Source organism: Lytechinus pictus, chromosome 3 (genome assembly GCF_037042905.1).
Source record: "Lytechinus pictus isolate F3 Inbred chromosome 3, Lp3.0, whole genome shotgun sequence".
Classification (NCBI taxonomy): Eukaryota; Metazoa; Echinodermata; class Echinoidea; order Temnopleuroida; family Toxopneustidae; genus Lytechinus; species Lytechinus pictus.
The window spans coordinates 53,284,128-53,312,038 of NC_087247.1; the positions used below are offsets into that span (position 1 = coordinate 53,284,128).

The following is a 27,911-nucleotide window of genomic DNA, read 5'->3' on the forward strand; positions in this document are numbered from 1 at the left end:
CTGCCATGAAAAGGGGATTTTAAGACATACATGATATACATAACTCGCCAATCAAAATGCGAGCGTACAACGCACGCTGATACGTTTTGACAATCAGACCTGAAAAGTGATATTTTGAAAACGTTCATGGAATACACGAAAATATTAGGTACCTGATAAATTAAAAAATTGCGAGCGCGCAGCGCGAGAAGAAAATGTTAACTATTCAGACCATAAAACTGACATTTTACAGAGCATTTTTTAAAATCAGTTTCTTAATCACACAAAATAATGAAAGTTCGATTTCTGAGGTGAAATAATGTTTTGTATATTGACTTTCAAACTTGATATTTAAGCTCCATATTGAACAAGATATGTAAATCACCTATAACAGGCAATGCGAGCGTGAAGCGCGAGCGAAAATTTTATATATATATAGTGACATGAAAGATTATATTTTCCAAGTCTTCTCCTCATCTATATTCACTCGTCTTCCTCCTCTTCTCCTTTCCTCTCTTTCCCTTTTTTTTTTCTTTCATTCTTTTTTTTTGCTCCGCCAATAGGGGGTGGGGGGGGGGGGGCCTCGGCCCCTGGATCCGCCTATGGAGTTGTATAAGTGCCGCCTATCGAGACAGAGAGCAAGCGAGGTAATTATAGCAAGAAAGCGCGCGGGAGACCACCAGACGGTCAACCATGCACACTCTAAAAACAACAAAGGCGAAAAGGGTGGAAAAGGGCCGAGGGTTGTACGGTTTTCCTCCCTTATTAAAAACGCTGTCACTCCTTGGCCATTTTAAAGGGTGATTTAACCCTTTCCATCCTTTCAGTTTTTCAGAGTGAAATGTTTGTTCCATTATATTTAGAAGTACTCCCTATATTTGGACTATTGTATTCGAGCTTGGTGCCCATATCTATCTAAAGACATTCAAGTCCTTGAAAAGGTGCAGGCTAGAGCTACTATCGTCCTCACTCCTGAACTTTAAACAGAGACTATCAAAATTGGGTTATTAATGGGCTACAAAGCCCCCCAAACCCTGCCACACTACTATCTACCTACGTGAAGATGGAAGTGTGGCACTTCAAGGTATGTTCAAGGTATAAGCTAGGATGGATCGAAATGGGTTGAGTTTTGAATTTTAATTCAGCAAAATCACAATCGTATATAAGACACTCTCTATAATGTATTTCTTTTCTTTTCTTTATCCCCTTCAATAACCCCCTGTCCCGAAATGGCAGATTATACTATACAACTAGGGAATAAGCAGCGATCGGGGGGGGGGGGGTCGTCCCTCCCAATTTTCGTCAGATGACAAAAAAAACTCGCATCTCTCCATGTCTATCTACATTATACATCATGTGCCAGTGGGAGAGATGATCAGATGAAAATATATGGGATCTCGCCATTATGTCTGCATAATGTGGGAGAGAAACCGAGAGAAACTGAAACTGAAACTGAGAAGAACGACAAGATCTTGGATCCCGTCATCACTGATGTCTGCATCCTTTTGGAAAAATCGACAAGATCTTAAATCATTTCAATCTTGTAAATATCTTGCAAATATGCAAGGTAATTAGGCCTATGTTGATTTATTTCAATAGAACATAATGCCTCCGCCGCCAATGTAGAGACATGACGAGATGATTGATGGCTTTTGCATGTTTTGCTCTCTGGCGAGGTGTTTCCTTTTTTCCCGCTCGTATCGTATATTTTTCAAATTACCGACACCCTATACTTCTTAACGATCGATCACGTAAATACGGTTCAAGCATCTAGCTAGGCTACGTACGGTATACGCTACGGTAATTTAGCGCGAATTCAAAATTTTACGACGAGACACGAACACCTGGTAAGTGGTAGTCATACAGTTACTCCCTCGCCTCATATTGGCATATCTAGATCTACCTACTTAAAAAGATCTGGCTTCGATTTATTTTTGGTAAGTGCCAAGCGTTTTTTTTAAAGAGCAATGACTCGCTGAATCTAACGTTTAAGAGTTTAGCCCTGCAATCTGCATGCATGGTCGGTTCAGTCCCACACTCCACACAGTTAGCAGTTAACCTAACGTTAGGCCCTGGCCCTGGGAGCTCCGCCTCGGCCTCCGGCACTCACACGTACCGGTAGTATAGTCACGCATTGTATTACCGGACACTATTATGATTCCGGACGCGCATATTACTGCGTTCTAAAACAAATTCGTACCGTAAGACTTCCGCAATTCAATTTCACAGAGCAATACATTAGAACAAGATTGCATAAACAAGGCGAAAAATCAATTTTTTACCTAGGCCTAGGCCCTAATTAGTAATTATCTCTAAAAATGACAGAAAATGCTTAGGCCTATGATAATAGGCCTAGCAAGTAGCAGTAGCATGCCTAGGGCTAACCCAGAGCGCTCCCGCCCGCGCAGCGGGCGGGAGCCCAGAAGCTTACCGTGTATTTTACCATTGTCACCGGACTAGGGTGATTTATGGTCTAAATATTTCTCCAAATGAATTGTGAAAACGGAAAGTATACAATTACCACGATTATATGGATGAAGGTCTAACGAGTGGCAGATTCCTGACATCTGGGCACAGTCTGGAACCTCAAAAAAACGAAAAGTTATCTCCTTCTACCCAGTCTCGATCGGCCATTTTGTTACGATTTTTAACAAAAATGGCCGATCGAGACGGGGTAGAAGGAGAGAACTTTTCGTTTTTTTGAGGTTCCAGACTGTGCCCAGATGTCAGGAATCTGCCACTCGTTAGACCTTCATCCATATAATCGTGGTAATTGTATACTTTCTGTTTTCACAATTCATTTGGAGAAATATTTAGACCATAAATCACCCTAGTCCGGTGACAATGGTAAAATACACGGTAAGCTTCTGGGCTCCCGCCCGCTGTGCGGGCGGGAGCTCTCTGGGTTAGCCTAGGGCCTAAGTATAACATAGTTTTGTATTATTAACAATTGAGATATTTTCTAACGGAAATATGGGCCTGATTTGCCGAATTTCAATCTCGTCCACTCCTTCGATCGAATGATGAGGTGTGGTGTATTGTGGGTGATCGTCGACGGCTAGTTCTCAAGGTAACCGTGCGCGAGGTTTACCGTGAGTAGAGCCGTCGATCGGCAGCGCATCGATAGAACTTGATGAGCGTCACGATACAAACGCGAGCATATTATTATTGGAAAGTGCCATGGAACATGCAGCTAATAAGACCAAATAAAATAAGTTATCAAACACGAATTTATTACCAACATCTGCTCAGATTCGATATAAAAAAGCAAATAATACTAGAATTTACTCATGATATGATATAAGAAGAAAAAAATCACAAAAATTTGTTCTTACATCATCATAATCAAGGATATCTTTACCCGTCCGGCGCGCGTCCGGAATCATGATGTAATTTGTCGCGCACGAAAATAATTGTTTTTCGTGGAGGGGTATGCGGCAAGTGCGATGCAAAGAAAATGGTAAATATAAAATAATTTTATCATATTCATAATTTTCATAATATTTGGAATAGCAAGTTTGAATTTTTCTTGATTTTATTTCCTCTAGTTGTCATTTTCAAAGCACTGAAATAAAGGTGTCCGGCAATAGGATACACTGTCATACTAGTAGTATACCGGTACTAACGTCCGGCCCGCTTCGCGGGTCGGAGCGAGCCCAGGACTCATCCGTGTACTGGTAGTACTAGTAGTATTAGTAACTAGTATGGTAGTAGTGGATCGTATTACCGAACACTTTTCATGAATTCAATCATATCATTATCAAACACAGTCATTATTCTCATAAACAGTAGAGGCGCACGGCCAATATGGGAGACTCTCTCCAAAGCAATAGAAATTTAGAATAGGGGAGACAATCTGGCGCTAATAATGCAGTTTCGCACCGGCCGATTACCACTACCAGCATACCTCATCACCAATACTTGTTCCCAAATGTCATGACAAGTCTCTCAGTCACATTTCGAGGTCAATATACCCACCTCTTTTCCAAATATCGGGAACGGCTGTATTTCAGCTCTGATCTCGATGTCGTTGTTCGAATCCTCAGACATCACTTTGCAGATCTGAAGTTAGCAACCAAATCATGCGAACATGTGGCGAACAAACTGCCATCATGCTGCAAGCGAATCTTTTGGTCGCATAACTTCAGTCCATATCAACATTACGGCGCACGGCGAATCCAAGCGATCCGCGAAGTGATGTCTGAGGATTCGAACGACATCGAGATCAAAGCTGAAATACAGCCGTTCCCGATCGCGATATTTGGATAAGAGGTGGGTATATTGACCTCGAAATGTGACTGAGAGACTTGTCATGACATTTGGGAACAAATATTGGTGATGAGGTATGCTGGTAATCGGCCGGTGCGAAACTGCATTAGCGCCGACAATCTCCCACATTGGAGACTTGCTTTGCAAAAGGATACAAGAAACAACACCAACAAAAGCATGATTTCTTCCACCCAAAATTTTGTCTCACTGAGTCTGAGGTCAGAAGCCCATTTGTTTTGTGTGTGATTGACAACAAAAATCCTTATCAAAACAAAAGTAGACGGTGAAAAGGGGTAATTTTTCATGAGGAATCTGCTTATCACATTTTTATTTGCAGCAAATGTAAACAAAGGATATTGGACTCCAAAACTGGAGACTGTCTCTAAAATTGGATAACGAAATTCTTTACAAAAGTCTATGATATTGGAGATAATCTCCCACATTGGAGATAGTCTCCAATATTGGCCGTGCGCCTCTACTGATAAAATTCACCAAACTTTCACCATAAATACACAATTACCTACAAAATATAAATACCGGTACCGTATGTAAAAATTTTGCCGAAATCGTTTTTCCTTTTTACAATATTAGCTTCCAATTGGACCCCTCTTCGCATGTGAAATATTTTGGTCACTTGAAAAAGGTCTCGTATTACCGAACGTGTGTTTTCTTGAGAAAACAACAAAATCACTGATGAGCTATTTTGACCATAATTTATTATTTTTAGAATATTAAGACAAGTTTGAAAATGTGTTTTTTACCATTTTTCATCATCTTTCTATTCAAGTTCTCTTTGGAAGGATGTTGCAAAATTTTGAGCGTATGAAATTATTTTCTGATGCGTATGATGCGCGCGTTCGGTAATACAAGGCCGGTCGGTAATACAAGCACTCACTATACTACACTAGGCAGACATGGCCTGGGTACGCTCCAAAATGGGATAGACAAGTGTAGAATGGGGTCGCAATAGCACTCCAAATAAAACTTTAAAACAAAAGGGGAAAAAATAAATTATGTACTTACCTCGATTACCGTATATTTATAAAAGGCCTTCCGTGACTGATATCGAGCCCGAGGCACAACCACAAAATTAAACTGGACCCTCAAAAAAAGGAAAAGTTACACGGACGAGTCCTGGGCTCCTGAGCTTCCTGGGTTATCCCACAGTATGATGGTGGTGGTCCCCAAGTCTGCTCACCTTTCAATTCTCAATGTGCCTCGTCCAAGAGGCAATATTGACAAATTTGCCTTTGCCCAACGATCTGTACCTGAAATTGGAATAAACTCCCTCTTCAAATAGTTAATACAGTTTCGCTTGACAGCTTCCAAAAGCTTCTGCAAAATCACCTTGAAAATATCCCTCCTCATAACGTGCGTCCAAGTTTAAGGTTTCAAGGTTTCAAGCTACACTGACTGCCTCCTTCAATCCTGAAGATTCTTGCAGTATTGTAGTACCGGGGACCGGCAGGTGCAATACACCGGGTGAACACCCTACTCTTTGACGAATAGTGTATTGGTTTTGACGTGCATAGGTTGTGACTCTCCTATACACGGGACCAACATTTGCGTCCTTTCCGATGGACGGAGTGTTTTCCAACTGCATTCACACCCGCACTGAACACAGCGGTGAGGCACGCTAACACACAACGCTAGCATCAGATTTTTTGTTAGACGTCTTCCGGCATGCTGCGGGACTCGAACCCACGCACGTTGAGATCTACGATCTTATCCGGAACAGGCGCTCTAACCGACTGAGCTACGCTGCCTTTAATTTCATCTTCGAGATAGGCTGCAGAGCCCTTTGAAGATTACAGCAGATGATGATGATGATGATGAATTCAAAGACAAAAATGGTCTTTATTAATATTGTCCTAATCAAACATGTTACTAATACTATCACAAATGAAAAAACAGCAGGAGCTGGAAAAATTATGTTTACAAGTTGGTGTTGGCACAATTAAATACATAGTAAAATGCATTAAAATGGCTATAGAGTCTAGCCTTGAGGACTCTGTGATGATATTTTAAAATATTTTGACATAGATCTAGAATCTAGATCTATACTTTTTCATCACGGAGCCTTGAAACCCTTGCCATACATGCATTAGAGAAACCTATACATCCAAATGGATTTCTCTAGGAAATCCGTATATAGAGGGTGAATTTGGTTTGTTTTTCTTTATTTTATTTATCTGTGACCCTTCATACGCCTAATGCGTATGAAGGGATGAAAATTATTTCAGTATAAATATGAAAAATTAGAGGTTTCTTACCAGACCGATCTCGTGTAGATACCTCGATCCATTTGTAAACACCACATATACAATAGGCTTGAACCGCTTCGTTATGACGTACCTTCGATAAGCGATGTTACAAAATGCCGTTTTGAAGAATAGTTTATAGATAAAAATTAAAAATCATTAATTTAACAAATAATAAAATTTGAAACTTGATTATAAATAATTAGGCTATTATAATAATAATTATTTATAATCACGTTTTAAATTTTAATATTTGTTAACTAATAATTTTAGTGAACATTTTGTCATTAAAATAAGTGGGCAGTTCCACGGTTACGGAGTGACATTCAGAAACAAGTTTTTAGCATTCAAACAAAGATATCACCCATATATAAATAGTTATTTCCAAAGAAATGGTACCTGACAGTAGTTGCTGAAACTCACTTTTCAAAATAATAACATTTGTTATTTTGATCCACTGAATTAATGAGATATGAATATTCATAATCATGGTTACGGAGTGACGCAAAATGGACATGCATATTTGAGAAAACATATTGCTCAAACTCTGTGAACTTTAAATGGCTATCACAATGTTGAGTTATTGATTGGATTCTATGTTGTTCTAGCTTTAATATGCTGCATTACACTAAAAAATTGGTGAATTTCTTCATTAATTACAACTTAAAACATAAACCCATACCCTGTTACGGAGTGACGGTTACGGAGTGACATCTGAAATATTCACACACAGGCAACGTAAAATGAACTTATATTTTAAAATTTTCTTTTGATATGATGTAAAATGATGACCTTCATATTCAAAAGAAAATTTTTCAAAACGCAATAGTTTTCTGTTAAATTGAAATTAAATTGGTCATTTTGCCTCCGACGAAGATTCTGCTAGGATCGAAAGCTTAGGCCCCTTTTTGACTTTCTAAATTGAAATTAAGTAAAAAACAATATATGTAGTCCCATGTACAGAATTTTTTAATGGTTTGGATTCTCATATGAGGAGATGCATAAGAAAAAAAAATTGTGGCTAATTATGTCCCCCTTTTGCATTTATGAAATCTCATATGAGTTTTGATAGAAAAATTTGATCCAGATTTGAAATAGAGCCAATATAATTTTTTGTAAAATGTCCACTTTTGCTTGGAATTGCCTAAGTGTCACTCTCCTCTCCATCAAGTCTGCCATTATCATCATGTTACATTCATTCATTCATTGCCTTTTAAAAGTTTTATGCTTTAGTTTGCCCACTGCTCACCCAATACCCTTGCTCTTCAATTTATTATTGAAACTTAGATTTTGAATAAATGAATGAATCGGCATTCAGCAGGATCAGGCAAGGATAAAAGCATATTACAATTGACAGGTAAATAAATGAAGGAATGAACGAATAAATAAATAGTATATGGATAAAGAAAATAAGTGAAATAAATGAATAATTATAATACTGATCAATCAAAATGAATAAAAAGTACATGCTGAATATTAAACTAAATAAAAACAAACACATTCACATTATTTTGTTGGGAGGGATTATATCAACGATGTTGATGGGCTGAAGCTTATCTAATCAAATGCACAATATTCCATTTGAACAAACTTAAAGTTGTGCAAAATTATAGATTCATACAATATCCTACATATTCCATTTTGCCTGTTTAATTCTGTAACCATGCAGACTTGGATCATTTTGGATTCACCTTCATCTACATGTATATCTCCACGCATAGACAAGCACAATGCAGCGGCACGAATTGCGTTATATCTGGCGACTGGTAAAGATGTCTGTAATGATGATGACGTCATCCAAGATGGCAACTTACAATGACCAGCGAAAGGATCGAGGATGACAATGTTTTGATCATCATTTGAAAGGAATTAGCGGTAACTGTGGTCTAAGGCACTACGATATTTCTGAATTTAATATATTTTCTTGTAAAGTTGGTTGTAATTTCTTTTTTATAATGTGACATTTTATGTACAAAAAAACGATCCGAAAATCGTGTTACTGCTAATACATTGTCTTTACGTACGGGCCAACAATTCTTCAGTCTATGTATTGGTGAGTGGAGCCAATGCAGTTCAGCAGAACAACCAAAATACAGAGACTGAAGCTTTTGGTCTAGAGGTTAGTATGCTATACTATCCTTGACCAAAACATGAGCATCTTGAGGATTTTACAGTGACAGTTGAAGAAACTACTTCCCTAGCTCTCTCTCTTTCTTTTGGTTTTACTTAACTAAAATGATAAAAACATACTATCCATTCTTATTTATTTGAAATTACAGAAACGGTAGGTGTAAGTGTTATGATGGCTGCCTTGAAGGACATGTCAGAGTCAGATGTCGCTCTCGAGTTGTCTGGGCTTCAAATGTTACCATTAGTGGAATTACATCCTTCCAGCTCTTTGCTTAACAGATATGTTATGGTGAGTGTTTTGTACCATTATCGTCTTCATTAACTATTTTATACTGTGTCTATGGTATATTATGATAGAAAGAGTATACACTGTACAACATTTATTACCTGAACTACATTTGTATTGCCCGATTTATGATGAAGGAAATACAAAGCTACATGTAGTTTAGGCAATAAATGTTATCCCTCTATTAGATGGTAAAATTATTAGGTAGCCCAGCACCCACTCGTTTCTTACCCGGATCTACATGTTGAACTACAGTAACTTAAATTTCTGGTAACATTCTACAGTCTAGTCAAAGGTAATTTTAGCAAATAAATTTAGTCAGATTCATTTTACACATTTGTTAACATGTGTTTGATTTCAAATTCTAAATCCATTCTTGTGTCTCTATCAGGGGTCGTGGAAGCGTACAAAAACATACAAATAAACATATGATTGTGATTAAAATATATCATTTTTTAATGTTGATTCATTCAGAATCACAATTAAATGAATCATGCTGTATGTCAACCTGTAAGAAATTCCTTCTCTGATGCCCAGGACAGCCTACATTTTTTAACAGTAAAGCAAATCTATCCAGAAATATTTTTAAAGCATACATGTACATGTGAAAGAAATTGGAAATTGTATAACCCACTTTAATAAGCTTGATGCAGGACAACTCTTCATCATTGATGAACTATACCAAATATTGAATATATACTCATTTACTACATTTGATTGTATCTTTGATTTCTCATCTCTTAACTATTGATTTTTTTTTTCTCAGGGTAAGATAGTTGACCGTAGTCCATTGATAACTAAAGGCAAGCTACCAGTCTTGAAGTTTGTTTTGGAGGAGTCTTCTTCATCCAGTCGCATTAATGTTTATACATTTGGTGACTATGCAACAGGGATTGATGCTTATATGGATGGGGTAAGAAATGATAGCAAACTAACTTTTCTTTCTAACTATCTATTTTTATGTCGGGGAGGGGGGGAGGGTGTCACACTTAATTGTGATCGAGGCGGTATGTGTCCACTTTTGTTTCTATCCAACTAATTCTTTCTCTTGCTTGCATGGTCTCTTCCATCTATGTGTTAACTCTCAGCCGTTTCTCACTCTTGACATCTCCCTTCTATGTTGTATTGCAATATCTGTTTTGAATTGTTTATGTATATATTTTTTTTTTCTCAATGTATATGTCGTTTGTGTTTGTATACTTTATATCATTTGTATGTACAGCCAGTGGAGGCCAAATTTCTATGTATTTTATCATGGATCAATAATAAATGAATCTGAATCTGAATCTGAATTAATGGCCTTTTACCCTTATTTTATGAAATAGAATCTTGAGTAACCACAATTAATTTAGAATGTCCCAATTTTTAAAAGGTATTTCTTCACTCTAAGATTTTGATTAAATGAGTACTATTTTAAAATAAAATGAAAGCGATAGTTTGTCAGTATTGGAAAAAAATCCAAGGTCAGGATTTTGAAGTTTTCTTTGTTTCTAAAAAAATGAATTAGGGTCTTGTAATCCGGGGGGGGGGGGGGGCACTCACATTTATTGGTGCTACGGGGACGTGCCACTTTGATGACCCCCTTTTTCAGATCTAATTTTCAGTTCTCAGATACCCCGAATGACAAAACTTCCGTTCAGAAGCCGCCCCGCTCGCAAGAACACTGTTACGAAACATCTCGGTTCCCTTGCCCTGCCAAAATTGTCCAGCGCGAGCACCCCATGCGAGAGCTGCACGCATGGCTTCAAAAATTCACAACTCTATTCGCTAGCAGGTCCATGCACTGATTGCGTCCAAAAAGACATGCACAGCTCTAGCGTGCACCATACCTACTGTACCGTGATCCCGTTCCGTAGACCCTGTTTTTCACACCGCCCAGTATATATTTAGTTCCCAAGGCCCCTTTTTTTTACCCTTGTGGTCAGTTCCTTAGACCCCTATTTCAGGGTTTCGTGAGGCACACCCCCATCAAAAAATAATTTTGAGTGCCCTGGCCCCTCCCCATTTCATTTCTATTTAATAATTATATAGAACATCTGGGCCCCGTTGCACAAAAGTTACCATTATGGTAACTTTGCCATGCAATGGTAACTTGCATGAAATCCTTGAATTTGATTGGCTGTTAATCAGCATTACCATGGTAGTTACCATTGGATTGCAAAGTAACCATAAAAGTAACTTTTATGCAACAGAGCCCTGAAGTATATTTTATTCTGTGATTGACTTTTACTTGCTATGACTGGGTAAAATTCTATTCTCCTCTTTTTTTTCTTTTTAGGATACCATCTTTATCAGCAATGTTATGATAGAACGTTCTCATACATTCTCTAAAGATAACCATCATAAATGTCATCTTATGGTTCATAAAGCTAGAAGTCATGCTCGTGTTTGGGTAAGTCATCCCTTTTATTATTAGAGGATAAGGGTGTGGAACACCTGAAAATAAATATCAATAAGTTTTGTCAATTCACTAAATCGGTGTTCACTTATCATTTTGATTTGAAGTCTGTCTGTCAATCCACTATGTTGGTCTTGTTTTGAAAGCTACTCAAATGACCCCCTTTGATTTTCTGACATTGCAGCATTTATTCTGGCTGAGTTTTATGAAACAGTGCCTTAGATTCAAGAATCATTTGAGTTAAAGACAAGGGTGGCGATTGCCTCCTATAACTTTTCAAGTAGTGGAAAAAAGGACAAGAACAATAATAGGAAGAAAAAAAGGGGAGGAATAAAAGTTTATAAAAGGGGAGATCAGGGTTGTGCAGCTCTACAACAACCTTCAGCAAGAAATTAATCCACATTAGCTGCCCTCACTCTTAAATGGGTACCCAATAGGAATTTTTTGTAATGCTTTACAGCCGCTTAGCTGCAGTCTGGGTAATAATATCTGCCCAAGTAAAGTGGAGTAGAGTGGTGGCTGCTCTATATAAATGGACCTATTATGAATATATATAAAGTCGTCTTGCAAGTCTCCCCCAACAAAAATTGGATGTGAATGAAAAGAGAGCAATATTTTATACATAGCAATGTTTTCCCGGCTTTAAGCCAGGAGCCCCGCATTTAAATGCGGGGATCTTACTATTCAAAATTTCAAATGCTAAAAGTAAGAGCGTTATGACATTTATACACGTTTGTATGATGCACATCCTGGCCAATGTAAATGATGAATTGATGACATCACCCATTCACTATTTCTTTTATACTAAATTTTATGATCATGGAGTGAAACAAGTTTTAATTCATCCTTGAATATGGAATTACCATTGTTGCAATGTATGTTTGTTCATTGAAGATGCTTCCTTATTGTCAAATTTGCAAAAATTTAATACTTCATTTAATAAACTACTGAAGAAACAGTGTGTGAACATCATTGACTCTCTCATTTGCATTTCACCTATGTCCTGCTTAGACGTCATTTACAGTTTTGCTTATCTTTCACAAAACTGTTATATAACTCAGTGATATGCAAATGAGATAGTCGATGGATGTCTCTCACTCACTTTTCTTTTGTTTTTTATTGTTTGAATTATACAATATATCTATTTTTACAGATCTGACAATCAGAACCCTCTTGAATGATCCATATCATGTAAAAAACAATGGTAATATCTCATGTTCAGGGAGAAATTGAACTTTGTTTCACATGACAAAATAAAATATTCCATATTGCATATAATAACATTTTAAAAAGATAGTGAGTAGATGATGTAATCGGTCCCCTTTGCATACCAACCAGGATGTGCATATTTTACTGTTTTGTGAAATTAAGCGAAACTATTAAATGTCTAATTGTCTTATTTTACATCCGATTTTGATGAAATTTTCAGTGTTATACTTGTTGGATTTTTCTCTTTTTATTCAAATCAATTTTTTGTTAGGGTGGACTTGCCCTTTAAGAATGGATCAGTTGTACATCTTGTCATTGATTTAATCTAACTAGATCTATGTGCATTGCCTTTAGGTTTGTCCACAACAAAATAAAAATGGTAACAATGCTGCATCCGTATCAGCAGCCACTTGCACTACTACAGCATCCACAACTACTACAGGCCCTACAACATCCACAGGCATTACAAAGGCCCAAGGTGATGGAGGGAGTGTGCCTGGAACACCTTCTAAGGTCACCCATGGCAGGTTGATTGATATCAATGCAGAATCTTCTCCAAATAAAGTGAGAAACTTGTCCAATTTTATCATAAGATCTGTGCAGCCCTGAGATGTATTAACCTAAAGATCTAGGGGTGGTATTCTGGAACAATGTCATAAATTTTGTAATAAATTATGTCATTTCTCTCTGAGATGTGACACCGCTATGATTGTCACAAATCGGTATTCTGAACATTGTCTTTTCCCTGTCATGTCGCTCAAAGTTCCCGCCCATCTTTTCAGAAGGAAACCAATCAAAATCATTGTTAGTTCCCAGTGGGAGCCCTTCTACTCTAGCCAATAGGAAGGCCCCTTGGCAGGTAGCGTGTATCCCCAATACAGTTGCTGGCATTGCACAACTACGAGTATATTGATGCGCTTAATTACAAAGAGAGACAGGGAGCTGTGAAGGATTTAGAAGAGAAGTAGAAAAAGAAGGAAAACAGAGGGAAAAAAAGGGAGGAATTAATGTGTAATTAATTATAGCATAAAAAAATAATTTTGAAAATTGTCATGGATGATGAAACTAATACCACAATCTAATCTAAATAATATCATTATATGCTTGACGTTCAGTCGGCAGGGTATCTGGATATTTGGTACTAAAAGATATGACAAAATTTATGACTGCTATCCCCCTGTCATAACTTTTGTCATATCGTTTGCTTGTATAAAAGGATTACCCGCATTCAAAGCCGCATATTTTTGGTGTGTGTTAAAGAGAAGAGACAAAATTTATGACAATTTTTTGTGACAAAAGTTATGACATCCATCAGAATGCCGATTTTGTCATATCTTTGAGAAAAGACAATGTTCAGAATACTGCCCTTGGATAGCAAAGTGTAACTTAGGTTTTTCACTTGATTTCCACTTTTTTGCTATATATAATGCATCACTGCATTCGTTGGTCCAATCATTCTCAAGGGGATGGCGCTACTGCATATCCATCAATGCAATAATATGCTCTGTGGCTTCTGAACATGAATATTGGTCATACTTTAATAGGTTAATACAGGGCTCGAAATTGGTGGCGGTCCGGGGGCAATTGACCGCCTAAAGCTCCGTCGGGCACCCTAAAAGTCGGGTAATAGTGCCCGGGCTGACCACCAGAAAAAATAAATGTAGAAAATCGAAAATGAGTAGGTCTAAAACGAATGAAACCTCTCTCATGCAGATAGGGGGTTGGAATCATTGAATGCGGGAACCCTTTGATGTTTCAAAGCAAAGCAATCTGTACTACCCCCTCCCCCATACACAGGCACACCAATTTTCCCCAGAGGCCTAAAAATAACATTCCGACACGTACCCTTCGCCTATTCATTCCATGTCTCGACTAGTCTCCAAATATAGACCTAGTTATAGGTTCAAATTATCAAAAAATTTAATTTGGAACTTAGGAATTTTGATTTTTTAATTGAATAATATTTTGCAATTACTTTTTTTTAATACAGTGTGTAGCATCGTGGGCAGTGCAACAAGCTTGGGTATGGCACGCACGTAGGCAAGGGATGAATTTTCCCCCAAAAAAAGTGTCTCTGTCACAAGAATACGGCGTGAATGAATTGTTTACTGTGAATTGGAGACAAAAAAGATGTAATTGGACTTTGGACTGAGCTGTGAACAATGATCTGGACTGATTCATTCATATGCGGGGGTTTATAAAAGCATTGATTCAGGAAATGTTTTAGATTGAAACAATAAACTGAAAGTTAATTCATGTAATTTCTTTTGACATAGTCAAAGAAATCAAAGGGGGAATACATAGTCTAGTGAGAAACAGACCCTTGATGTTCAATGCAGTGAGGTCCAGTTCTATAACACTTCCCTGGTATAAGCGTGGCATTGAGAGTTGTAGATTTTCTGCATTTTTGGTCACTAATAACTAGGTCAACTTTTGCGATTTTAGAAGACGTGATTCCCGACGAACAATCAGATCATTCGATTGTTTTTTCAGGAAATAATCGAATGGTAAAAATGATATTCGTCCCAGGCCTAAACGACATGATCACTTGTTTATGTTTTGCCTCATCCAAGCCACTTGTGGTTTTGTTCCCACTCTTTCTGTAATGTATACTTCTGGGGCCCATTTCATAAAAAGTTGCTATAAATTCTTTCGCAGCCAGAGGCTGAATGAATCTTTTACAAATCAAAAATATAAACATTACATAAACATCATAAATAATTACATAATGCAAAATTATAATACTAATATGATATCCAAAAACAAACTATGAGTACAGGATATCATGCATTAAAAGAAAACAAATTAAGCACAGAGACTCAGAGTTTACCTTAGAGAGAGTGACAGAGAGAAAGGGACAGGGACAGAGAGAGACAGTGACACAGAGAGAGAGAGAGAAACATGGACAGAGAGAAAGAGAAACATGGACAGAGGGGGGGGGGGGAGGAGCGAGGAAAGGGGGGGGGCTGAAAGTGAAGCCTTTATATCAAGTTAGTACATTTAAAAAAATGAAAAAATAGTTTACACATGTGACAGACCAAATCATGACAACAAAACTTGGTTTGATTCAATTTATAGAGTGAGTGCACTTCAACATTTCCGCGGCAACGACTGTTAACTTGGTGTGATGTTTTGACAATAAATCTATTGTAACCATGATCAAATGTGAATTGAATTATTGAATGATGTTCTTTCCAATTTCAGTTTGGTGAAGTTGTATTCATTTTATTATGCATGGTTTCCCTCAGTGTTGGTGAGGGTGTTGTGCTTTTATTTCAGGAAATGTCATTGACCCTTGTTCATTTTAAACAAGTCTCAAGTAAAACAAAGGTGTGAAAAGGATCATGAGTAATTTTTTTTTCTCCTTTGATACAAAGGCTTGAGTTTGTCCTTTTTAATCCACAGAAAGGTTCCACCAGTAATGTAGTGTTTCGCAGCAAACTTACACATACAGAGTTGATACTTTACAATTTGTCATGATACAATATTTTCAATATGCATGTGATGACCACCTAAACTGCCATTTGACCACCTAAAGTTCAGTCCAGGGTGCCCGGCTGACTTCCAAAAATTAAAGTTAATCGAGAGGCCTGTAATATGTCGTAAAGCTGCACATTATTGTATTTGTGGATATAAATCAGTCCCCTATGAATTATTGTCATACAATGTATCATGTCTTTTGTTGTTTAGGCTAGAAGTCGTATAACATACAATATTTATTTTATGGGGAAAAGGTTGGTATCGACGCTTAAATAACCCTTTTCCCTTGGACCCTGGTGATTTGATTATCATGATTTAGTTGAGCAAGTTTTGTTTGGAATATAAAAATGATTAGCATTTCATTTATAATTACTTAAACTTTACCTAATTTAATGATAGTTATTGCAGTGATGTATTTTGTAACCAGTATTATCTATCTATTCATCTTTCACATTGACGGTAAATCTGTGGTGCTTGATAGATATGAATAGATAAATTATTTCAAATACTTAAATTTAAAATGCCCTGTTTTGTTTGTGACTTGTTTGTGTAAAGAATTCACATACAACACAAGAGAAAAGAACAAACACATTGTTTTGTCTTTTTTAGTCTGTTTTTAGGTCAAATATGAAATTTGATGATTCTTCAATTATTTCTTTTTCTTTAGTCCAACAGAACATATAAATATACTTGTTTGAATGACATCAAGGAAACTGGCTCTGTCGATATTTATGGTGTTGTCAAATTTTTCAAGCCACCATACAAAACGAAAGGCCCAGGTAAGTAGATTTGGTTTAGAAGTAGACATTTCATTAAAAAAATATAAACTAAGATTTGTATGTCATTTTTAATAAAATATAAAAGTTTGTCACATAGGAGACAAACTATATTTGGTCAGGCACTTATTTCAATCTATGGGACTTTGAAGATTTGCCAAATTTAAAGTCAGGTTATGATGACATATTAAAAGAAAATTGTGGCTCTGTTTATTATACCTCATTGGTTCACAAAAGTGAATTAAAATTTCATGATTAGTCCATCAAAGCCATTGAATTTTCCACGTTTTTTTATTTTTGAAAAAATATGTAGGCCTACCAAATGTGGATAGAGTTTTAATTGTTTGGTCCATGTATCCTGTTTAATGCTGCCAGTACTCTCATGTTGAAAAAATGATGTGAAAAAATAACAGACATATGTACCTTATTAAAAGTCCATGAAATTTTCTTAAAAATTTACAAAGTTGAAAAGGTTGAAACATTAATGGAGGAAGTTCATACACCAGTTTTCAAACCATAGGCACCATAATGGTAGCAAAATTGCTAAATGGAAAAAAAACTACAGAAATCTCTCCACAAGGCTTAGAATCTAGATTAGAATGAAAGCAATTTCACTTTCTAAGGCATTGAAAATACATGTCATATTTACCGTAATTGTTAGAATTCAATTTTTTTCCTTGACATTTGCATAAAAAGACAAAATATACATACAGTTATGTGGATATGATGAACAAGATTACACATGACATATGATACAACAGAAAACAAGTACAAATGTGTAGAATTTATAAAGGCCATATGCCTGTCAGAGACAGAATGTAATTTTAGAGAAGAGTTACAGAGAAAAGTATACTAAAGGTGTCAATACATACACTCATTATTAGCAGCTTCATATTTCAATTTGCTATTAGAATTCAGGCCACATAAATATTGGCTGATATGTACAGCTAATAGGTCAGTTGTGTAATCACATGGATGTCAGTGTGCAGTTTATGAGAATTGCACAGATCACTTGCAAATGAGAATATAAAAATAGCATGAAAAATAATTTGAAAAGAATAAAAAAACATTAAACATGAAATAACAACTACAGCATCATACCATTAAATGTATCAATGATTTGGTTTCAACTGCCTTCTTGTTAAAGCACAATATGCCATGATGCATAGTTTAGTTTTATTACCTTTGATACATGACTCTCCTTTCAGGTGTGATATATATGTATTAAAGTTTCATTGTGATGAGATGCAAGCTATATTAAAGGAGAAAGCATCTATCACAATCTTTATCCAAACCAGAAGTCTCAACATCAAAATAAACATGATAGCATGAAGAGATATTCTCAACAGCTATCCTCTTACGCTGTAGCATACTATCAGGAATGATAGTGTGGTCTACTTCTAAGTGAGGTCAATTCCTGTCTCATAGTGAGGGCATTCCTTTCTACATGCCATATGCAGAAGCTTCCATGTTCATTCTTCAAATCTCTTCTTTTATAAGCACGATTGTTGTCATTAGAATTTTTTTTTCTTCACATTTGCAAAAAAAAAAAGATATATATATACATACATTTACATTGATATGATGAACAAGATTACACATGACATTTAATTCAAAGAATATAAATACAAGTGTGTAGAATTTATAAAAACCATAGGCCTGTCAAAGACAGGAGATTACTTTCATACAGAAAAGAATTACGGAGGAAAGTAAACTAAAGATGTAAAAACATAAATTTGAGGTACATACACTCATTAGCAGCTTCATATTTCAATTTGCTATTAGAATGCAGGCCAAAGAAATATCGGCTGATATGTACAGCTAATAGGTCAGTTGTGTAATCACATGGATGTCAGTGTGCAGTTTATGAGAATTGCACAGATCATGATGTGAACAAACAACTGCAAAACTTTCCATATCGACAAGTGTTTTCTTCTCTGTGATGTTCAACATGGAAAAAATTGGAGATGATTAAATTCATGACATTTGCAGTCAGATATTCTACCAATTTCGTAGTATTTGCTTCCTGGTGGCTAAATGAGTATACCCAGCTTGTCCTTTTCTCCACTCCTGTAATACACTGGTTTCAAATGATGAAGGCACGGACCAGTGCCAGCTCATCAGATTTGCCATGTATTGTGTCAGAACCTTCTCCTGCACCACACCTGCTAAAGTTCTTCCATTTATAGATTGCCTCATAGCCTGTGCTAGAGGCAAGACTCTGGGTGACAACCTCTCACAGTCTTAATCAGCTGTTTCAAAGCATTACAACCATCAATGGCTTTGTGGGCTTAGGACATTTTTTTCAACAATATTCTTGAACAGATATAACCCTTTGGTCATGTCAGGAAAAACCCTCTTTCATGTATGGTATGGCATCCAAATATCCAGCAATACAAGATGACCCCCTTTTAAGATAAAGGTAAATAATGGCAATACAAAAATGCAAGGAGTTGTGTCAAATGAGCTTGGAGAAACATAAATTATACTAATAATAATATTCAAACTAATATTAGGACAAATGTTTCCTATACAAAATGAAAAGAAAATCTGTTACATTAGAATGAACAATACACATATTACGATAGCATATTACATATCTTACAAATAAGAAAAAAAGAAGATGAGAAAATAATATGAAATGAATAAAAACATGATACCTAATATAACAACTACAGAATCATATCAAGAAATACATCACTCTTTGATTTTGGTTTCAACTGCCTTCTTGTTAAAGCACAATATGCCATGATGCATAGTTTAGTTTTATTACCTTTGATACATGACTCTCCTTTCAGGTGTGATATTTGTATTAAAGTTTCATTGTGATGAGATGCAAGCTATATTAAAGGAGAAAGCATCTATCACAATCTTTATCCAAACCAGAAGTCTCAACATCAAAATAAACATGATAGAATGGAGAGGTATTTTCAACAGCTACATGTATCCTTGGAGGCTGCAGGGTATTTTCAGAAATGATAGAGTGGTCCACTAGTAAGTGTGGTCGATTTCTGTCTCATAGTGAGGGCCTTCCTTTATACTATACATCAAATGCAGTAGCTTCCATTTTGATCCTTCAAATCTTTTCTCCTTTTACTAGCTAGTGTTTTCATTCAAATTAATTTTCCTTGTATTCTTGTGAGGTACTCAATTGTATTTTGATGATTGTTGCCAGGAGAGATGAATACATCTATATCCTGGAATACATTAGTTGTGTAAGACTGCTCAATACATCCCGAAAGACCACCTCTACAATTTAATAGTGGTGGCATAGTTCAGGGACTTTGGGGTTAACTTGTTTATTAAAAGATTCATAAACCTTTATTGATCCACATGGAGCTAGTCGTTCAGCATTGTGTGCATGTATTTCTAGGAGATTGCTGGAGTCTTCCTCCATGAGGTCTTCTCTCCGTTCAGGATTGTTAGAGAATTTACCCTTGTCAGGCAGATATACCTGTGCATTCACGTGTTTGATTAGCTTTGCACCACATTCCACTTGCATCATGCTCTCCAAAGACACATAGAAGAATGTTCTATAGACTATGGACAACACCTGCTGCACTTTTCCTATGCTGGTGTAGTGCAAAAGAAAAGCAGTTGGAAATATATTTTGGAACCCTGTTTTTACTTTGGGCCAGGATCTTATTACTGGATGTCTTATTGTACAGGGCAGAGTTAAAGTTCCTCTGTCCACGATTACTATATCACTCCATTTCCCCAAAGTATGCCAAAGCACAACTATCATCCATAACAACTGTTTTCAATGTACCTCCTGTAGCTTTTATAATTTCTAAACAGACACTATGTCCCATGGCTTTGGTACTGCATTCAAGTTTCTTCTGTAGTCATTTGGTGTTGGTCCTGTTCCATGCCTTGCTCCACCCTTAACATATCTCCAAGTGGTAATGTGCTAACTGTATCACATTATCCTTCCTGTCTTATGATCATGAAGAGTTCCATAGCTAGACAAAAATCTGTGCTTTCTGTCTGCTGCCACTACTTGTCAAGAAATGGAGAGACAAATCTACATATGATTGAATAAAAAAAGGAAATACATTTAAAAAATCAGTAAATACAATAAAATCTTCATAGCACACCTATTACTGAAACAAGTATTTATAGTAACACCGTGAACAAATAATAAGCTCTTCTCATTTATTGAATTGGTTAAGAAAATATGATTTTATTGTAATTACAACAATCACTTACAAATAATAGTAGCATATAGATATTTGAATTTAATCCATTGGTCTTCCTTTACTATTTCTCCTGTTTTAATGATTTTGAGCAACACTGGTGTATCCAGGAGAAACAATTCCCTTGGTAATCGCTAAAAAAAGTGTCCCCTCCAGCATTCAACACTGGGAACAAGCACTTGAAATTGCACCCTTTTCCAGTCTCTGATGTGCCTGGGTTAGTGCTGAAATTGTGATTCTTCTAATTTTGATTTATGCTATTAGCTACTTTGGTTCATGGAATACTTTATTGTTTTTTCTCTTTCTTTCTCCATTGAATGACCCTCCATCCCCACCCCCTTTAGACTATTGTATGTCCCTGACCATCGTGGATCCATCTCTGCCTGAGGAAGATTCTGGTCTGAAATGTGTTCTATTTCAACAGGACATCAAGAAACTCCCTGAGGTTCTTAGCAAAGGAGATATCGTCAGACTGCACAGACTTAGAGTAAGAAAATGAATGAAGTCATTCACAATTTTCAAGGATGAAGTTGCTGTGAAATTGATCAGTGGAAGAAAGTGTCTCTAGTGAAGGCTGTTAATAATGTACTTAAGGAATCGTACATGTACTATCAAATATTATTTTGGAATGACCATTCTGATCATGGTCAACTACTGTATCCAATGCTGGTGCATGTTTGTTTAACACTCTATATAAAGAAAGAAATAGTACTTAATCTATTGTACTGCTCACAAATACACTCTAATCCTGTACTATGCATTCTGCTAACATTAAATTGTTTTGTTTTCATTTGATTTTAAAAGTAAGTGACCATCATTTTATGGCATTCGTATTGTGAACATAATTCAGCAGTGCTGAGTTTCGTATTACACAGGGTGAAGGGTCAATTTTTCTAGGACTGAACAATGAACATAATATTCACCTGTCAAGTGAGTCACATGATGATTTTTAGTTTAATGATGACTGCTTAAGAATGTCAGTTAGTTTATGTTTATTGTACATATTGATTAGTAGATTGTTTTCAGAAATGTTATTGTTAAAATGGGAGATTTTTTTTGTGAAAATACAAGTGAAAAATTATGAAGTGGGTAACCCAGTGTTTGTTTCTATTCTGCAACATGTAGATCCAGAAATACAATAGTGATTTCCAAGGAGCCAAGGGGAATGGGTTCTCAAGTCTAGTCTTTGATGGCAGACCCAACACTCCTTTGGAACCCAGGTCATCCAGTGTTAACTACACTTTAACAGATGAAGACAAGGAAAAGGTGAGAGTTGAAGCCTAAATTAGAGTCTGAACCAATATTCTAACATTGATGCTCGTGGTAAGCAAGTCAACTAAATTTTTGATTGCTTATATTTAATGGTGTACACATGATCAATGCTTCAGCACAGAAACCAGAAAATGAGTTGCATATGCCTTCCCCTAATATAAATATATTACAGCATTTGAAGAAATGCTGGTATGATATTGCTTTTAGTGTGAAGAAATCGTTTTGTTGATGATCAATGTGTTACTGATATAAAAGAAGATTCATGCTTACACTGTTACAGACTTGTGTATATATCACATAAGATTATACAGCAACAATAGTCTGTCCTCAAGAAATTCTATTCCAGCGATTCAACCCATTGATGACTGTATTTTGTAATTCCCATTGTCTTTTTATAGGAACCATCCACTTCTAGTAGGTGAGGGGTTAAGATCTGTAGGAATAATATACAGATATTTAGACATAATTCCCATAGTGAATGCATTAAATCATACTGCTCTTTTGAAGGTTCGTGAACTCCGATTATGGGCAAAACGCCAGACATCAGTGCCCCTTGCAGGCCAGAGCTGGACCCTGTCCCAAATAGTCTCCCGAGAGTACTTTGACCTCATGTGTCAGGTCGTTGCTGTGGCAATCATCCCTGCAGAAAGTTGTGTGCTTATCAAAGTATGGGATGGCACCAAATACAAATGGTATGGTATATTTGGTGATGGTAGTGATGATGATTGATGAGCATGAGAATGGTGATGATGATGAGGAGGAGGGAGGGGGAAGAGAAGGAGGAGGAAGTTTTTTTATGAAGAAAGAAGAAAAATGTAATAAAAATGATATTGATTAGATGCTAGAGTAAGACACACATATCAGATTTATGCTTATAGAATTTCCATATACATTCAAAGAAGTTTTGGTATTGTTTCCCCTAGTTTTGTTTTATCAACCAGAGTGCTCTGCGTACTCCGGAAATGATTTCTACCAATTAACCACATTTCCAATCTGAAAAGTAAACTGGTCTCATCCATTGAATTGTGGGAAAGAAATATTGTTATATTTTATTTTAAAAATGAGATGAATATCAAACCGACAACTCTTGGGAGGGAGGAATGGAAAGTTACTTTGTTTAACTATCTGTTACTGGTATTTCATATCCTACAGGCCAGTAAGGTGTTTGGACGTGAGCAAAGTACAAGTAAAGTGGGATACCGAGTTGGCATGCCGAGCTGAAGGCCTGATGATTGATGTCGCCCTCTATGATAACCACATGAAAGCTGGCCGAGAGCTGAAGGTAAGGCTTGTTTGCAGAATGTGGAACAAATGAGTGTTTTATTGGAAATTCTATGTCTTTAAGTTTGAACAAAGCTTACGACATGGAGGAGTGATATTCGCGAATGAGTTTTTTTAAGTTACGGGAATCCTTGCATCTGATTTTGGTTGAGATCAAATTTGTTGGTGAAATCATTTTCATAAAATACTCTCTTGGTAGTACTATTGCAATAATGAGATTGAATTGTATTCAGTCTGACAGAAGGTATCAAATAATTTCCTTATAATTCATTCCCATAGGAATATCAGGGAGTTGTTAGGAAGGAGCATGGTCAAGGTGCTTTCCTTTTATCCCATTCTCTACCCCAATAATAAGTTACCGGGTTGATGCTAATCTGCATCTGTTAACCAGGTGATATAATAATAGATAGGTTTTTAAATTCACAAATCAGAACATTGTTCTCAGCATCTGTTCGCTGTCCCTTTTAATGTTTTATTATTATTGGTCAAGTGTGTATTTTCAAATGCATAAGTACTAAAAACATGCACAAGCCATGAACCTCATATCAAAGATTGAAAATCAATGATTAAATGACAGGATATTTTAATGATTTTGTAAGAATTTAATTTTCCTTTGATCGACTCTGATACACAAATTATGAGATGAGCAGATTGCTAAATTTGAGAAACTTGTTCGGTGTCCTATTTCTAACACAAAACATTTATGAGCTTTATGATTTACTTTGCAATTCAACCAATATTTTTATGAATTTGAAACTAGTACTTGGCTCCTGCAAAATTGCCTTAACAGAAAATAGTGTGCTGCATGGAAGTTCAAAGCCAAGTGGAATGTTACAAATCCCATTACTATGCTTAAGAACTCATCAATGCGTTTTGTTTAGCTCCTTTCTAACAACTCTCTGGCAGTATTGAAAATATTTATTTCAACATATTCTCTTTATTAGCTTGAAGGGAGCTCATAGAGCATTTTCACTTGAGCTTATACCCTTCTGGCTCCTAACAGTCAATATATTGTGTGTGGTTTCAGATATGTCATAAGCATGTATTAACTATTTGAGAGTTACAAAGTACTGTGACATTGATATATATGCTAACATTGGCACAGCTTTATTTCGAGTTACAAGTTTTGTGAAATTTGTATGCTGTGACATATGTCCTTGCCACTAGCCAACAATGTTCCCACTTTTAATCTGCATGTTGAGCTAACCTTAAAGACCCTGACCGGTGTAAAAACAATCATATATCAAAATAGAGGTAATGATTCATACAATACAAATATACCAAAAATATTACATATATCTCCTTCCAATAGTTAAAAATATTAAATAAAAATCAAAGAAACTGCTCCTCCTAAGTACGCTTCGATTGAGCACCCCCACGTCGCCTGGAAATGATGACGTCACGTTGTGTCAGGACGGTTGTGATTCCATAGGTTTGTGTACAAAAGCATTGGGTATTTTCTTCCATTTCCATGTAATGAATCCATTTTTTTTTTCGTTTTCAGATGAAAATGGCACTCAAAATTATTCACTGTTCAAATTGTTGTAAAACTACAACTATTCACTACCTTTTTTTGTGATTTCTTTGTTTGGCTCTTATTGGGCCTAAATTGCTATGTCAGGAAAAGTTGTTATACATAATCTAAATGCAGATAGAATTGAAATCTGTGCCAAATAAGCAGGAAATAAAATATTGCAAAAACTAGTTCAAAACTGTAGATTTCATAAATTCAAGCTTGTGGGTAAAAATATATGTGATATCCCTCTGTGATAGAAGTGAAGAGAATGAAATGCGTTATCTGGAAAGCAAAAAAATTACCCAGTTTTTCAGTGTACAAACCTATGGAATCACGACGCTTCTTACACAACGTGACGTCACGGTCTCGAGGCAGGTGAAAAGCACAATAAAGCCTATTTTCTAAGCTGGGTTCGAAGCCCGATAATTTGAATATTCTTAAGCAAAATACTCAGCTGGGAAGCGGTGAAAATGCATAAAGCATACCTTGCTGCATTTAGTAGCTTATAAGCTTTCGATTGGTATATAATTTATCAATTTCATTTTCGGGTCCGGTCTGGATCTTTAAATTCAACACCAGTCCCAATTCTTATCCTCAAGTTGATTTAAACTGCAAAAGTACTTCAAAATAGTACCATATGTCTTCAAAAGACAGGAGAGGTTGTTGCTTAATCAAATGGCAGGTAACTGAATTCTTTGATGCATTCAAATAAACTTAAGATAAAAACAACAATGAACTTCAGAAGGTTGATTGTTTTGGATCATCTTCTTACAGCCCGGTGACTTTGTAAGACTATACAACCTACATGCTGCGCCCTACGTACCACCAAACACAGCACCTGCCTCAACATCAGCTGATCAAGATAATACTAACCATAATACAAACATGATCGAATTGGTCTTGCACCGTGGAACATCATATGGTCGTGGTCTGATGGTTATGAAGGAGTATGAGGAGGATGTCCGTGTCATGAAAGGGTAAGTCTATTACAATCCTGTTTGCTGTTGTGTTTTTGGAAATTCTGATATTAGTGAAGTGTTGAAGGCTAAACTATGAAGAAAAAATATTTTGGAGGCACTAGAGACCAGGGAGGGGGCAAAATATGTGAAAGCCAAGGTATGCCTAGCATTTGAGTTTGGAAAATCTTGTTGGAATGCTCTCAAGGATAATAGGAAAATAAACATTGTGTTCAGGCTAACCAGAATCCAATGACCGGAGTAATGAATAATTTTTCGCGAATTGCGGGGCCCAATATTTTCGCAGGTTGTTGAAGTCGCGATCGGAAGATGTACCAAATACTTCCACAGCATTTCAAAGAAGCAAAACTAGTGCAAATCATGTGCAAAACTATGTTCCTCAAATTCTCCATGCTGATGTGTCCTGTATATACATAAATATTTCCATGTAAAAACAGTTACAAAGTGTTGAAAAAAGTGGATTAAATTTCACTTTTTTGTACCTTTAGATCTGAAAATCCATCATGTCACAGTTTGATCTGTAGACTATGCTAAAGAATATGTTGGAATGTGTGTTTTGTTATAGATTCATTTTTCAAAAAGTTGGTAAAAGTGCAAAAATGTTGAATTTTGTGAACAAAATCTTACACCTCCAAACATGTCTAAAAGGTCTGGTCATATGACTTATGAATACTAATGAGTATACAAATATCTGCCAGTACGTGTGTATAGAGTCAATCAGATGACAATAAAATCAAATTATTTCATGGAAAATACATTGTAATATTACAGTGAGTGAATAAATATTGATAAATAATAAATCAATTAATTAATAAATTATGTAAGAAAATAATTTAGGCTCTGATTTTCTTTTAGAAATTAAAAAAGTGAAATTCTAGCTAACTTTTTAAATAACTAACTGTACTTTCTAAACCTTATTTTTTGTACATATAGAGGTGCATATCTCAAAATTTTCACTACACAGATGTTTTCAATAGCAAAGCTTTGCTGTTTGGGATATTGGCACTGACTATTAAAAATGTCAATATTTTTGTGTGTTGTTAAATTCGCGGCCGATCGGCAGATCGCGAAATCCGCGAAAATAAAACCCCTGTGAAAATTACAGCTTATACAGTAATCTAGTCTCTTAGGTGCTTCGAGACATTCTGATGAATTAAGAGCTACATAAAAGCAGAATATGAGTAATAGTATTATTAATTTCTTGAAGCTTGCAACTTTTAACATGACATTACTTCTCAGACAAAATAATCCTTATAAGACATGTCATCAAAACAAATATTTGGTCAGCCTTTTTTGTTTTGTTTACAATGCAGGAGAATGGAAGAGCTAAGTAGAAGACAAGTTCAGCCATCTAGTAATGGTGACTGGTCACATGATAGTGGTCAGTCATCACATGGTGGTGATGGTGGTCATAGGATGGATAGCAATGAAATCCAACTTGATAACCTTGACTGGGAGATTCCAGACTCCTTAGGAACACCCAGGTCCTCTCCTAGACATAAGAACCCAGAGAATGCAAGCTGGCCGAGCTCTTTCAATAGTGGACACGAACTGCAATGTATGCAGAAACCCATCTCAGGTGAAAATCTAGGACACCAATACCCAGTTTCAGAAAATTCTTTAAAAATGTCCAGTTAGAAAATTAAAGTGCTTAAAAAATTATATACATGTATGGATGGAGTTTCCAAGATTTTAGGAGTTAGATTGCGAGGTGCTGCTGACATTGCAGCAGCACAGGGGATATGATTATTGTAGGAGTCTCAGCAAGAGCAATATGAAGATCAAAGGGTCTAACCTAGCAATGGTGATGATATCATCATCATTGGCATTGTTTTCCTTTTATTTTTTGTTTAAATGGTCTATTTATGTTGTTTGGTATCT

General features: G+C 36.2%; 1 protein-coding gene across 5 annotated transcripts in view; it reads left to right on the forward strand.

Annotated features, from left to right (window-relative positions):
* The first annotated feature begins 1,745 nt into the window (after positions 1 to 1,745).
* The window catches only part of LOC129257009 (protection of telomeres protein 1-like), a 36,890-nt gene continuing 10,724 nt past the window's right edge, over positions 1,746 to 27,911 (forward strand). For 2 of the 5 annotated variants that reach the window (XM_064097360.1, XM_064097364.1), the window contains exons 1-12: positions 1,746 to 1,826; positions 8,789 to 8,928; positions 9,692 to 9,838; positions 11,204 to 11,317; positions 12,887 to 13,096; positions 16,680 to 16,791; positions 21,329 to 21,471; positions 22,110 to 22,250; positions 22,764 to 22,948; positions 23,409 to 23,538; positions 25,828 to 26,030; positions 27,344 to 27,609. In XM_064097360.1, coding sequence (XP_063953430.1) covers positions 8,809 to 8,928; positions 9,692 to 9,838; positions 11,204 to 11,317; positions 12,887 to 13,096; positions 16,680 to 16,791; positions 21,329 to 21,471; positions 22,110 to 22,250; positions 22,764 to 22,948; positions 23,409 to 23,538; positions 25,828 to 26,030; positions 27,344 to 27,609 — 1,771 coding nt within the window. In that variant the 5' untranslated portion in view covers positions 1,746 to 1,826; positions 8,789 to 8,808. Of the gene's footprint in view, positions 1,917 to 8,302; positions 8,385 to 8,788; positions 8,929 to 9,691; positions 9,839 to 11,203; positions 11,318 to 12,886; positions 13,097 to 16,679; positions 16,792 to 21,328; positions 21,472 to 22,109; positions 22,251 to 22,763; positions 22,949 to 23,408; positions 23,539 to 25,827; positions 26,031 to 27,343; positions 27,610 to 27,911 lie in introns of those variants that run through there. The other 3 variants (XM_064097361.1, XM_064097362.1, XM_064097363.1) reach the window with 3 other exon arrangements.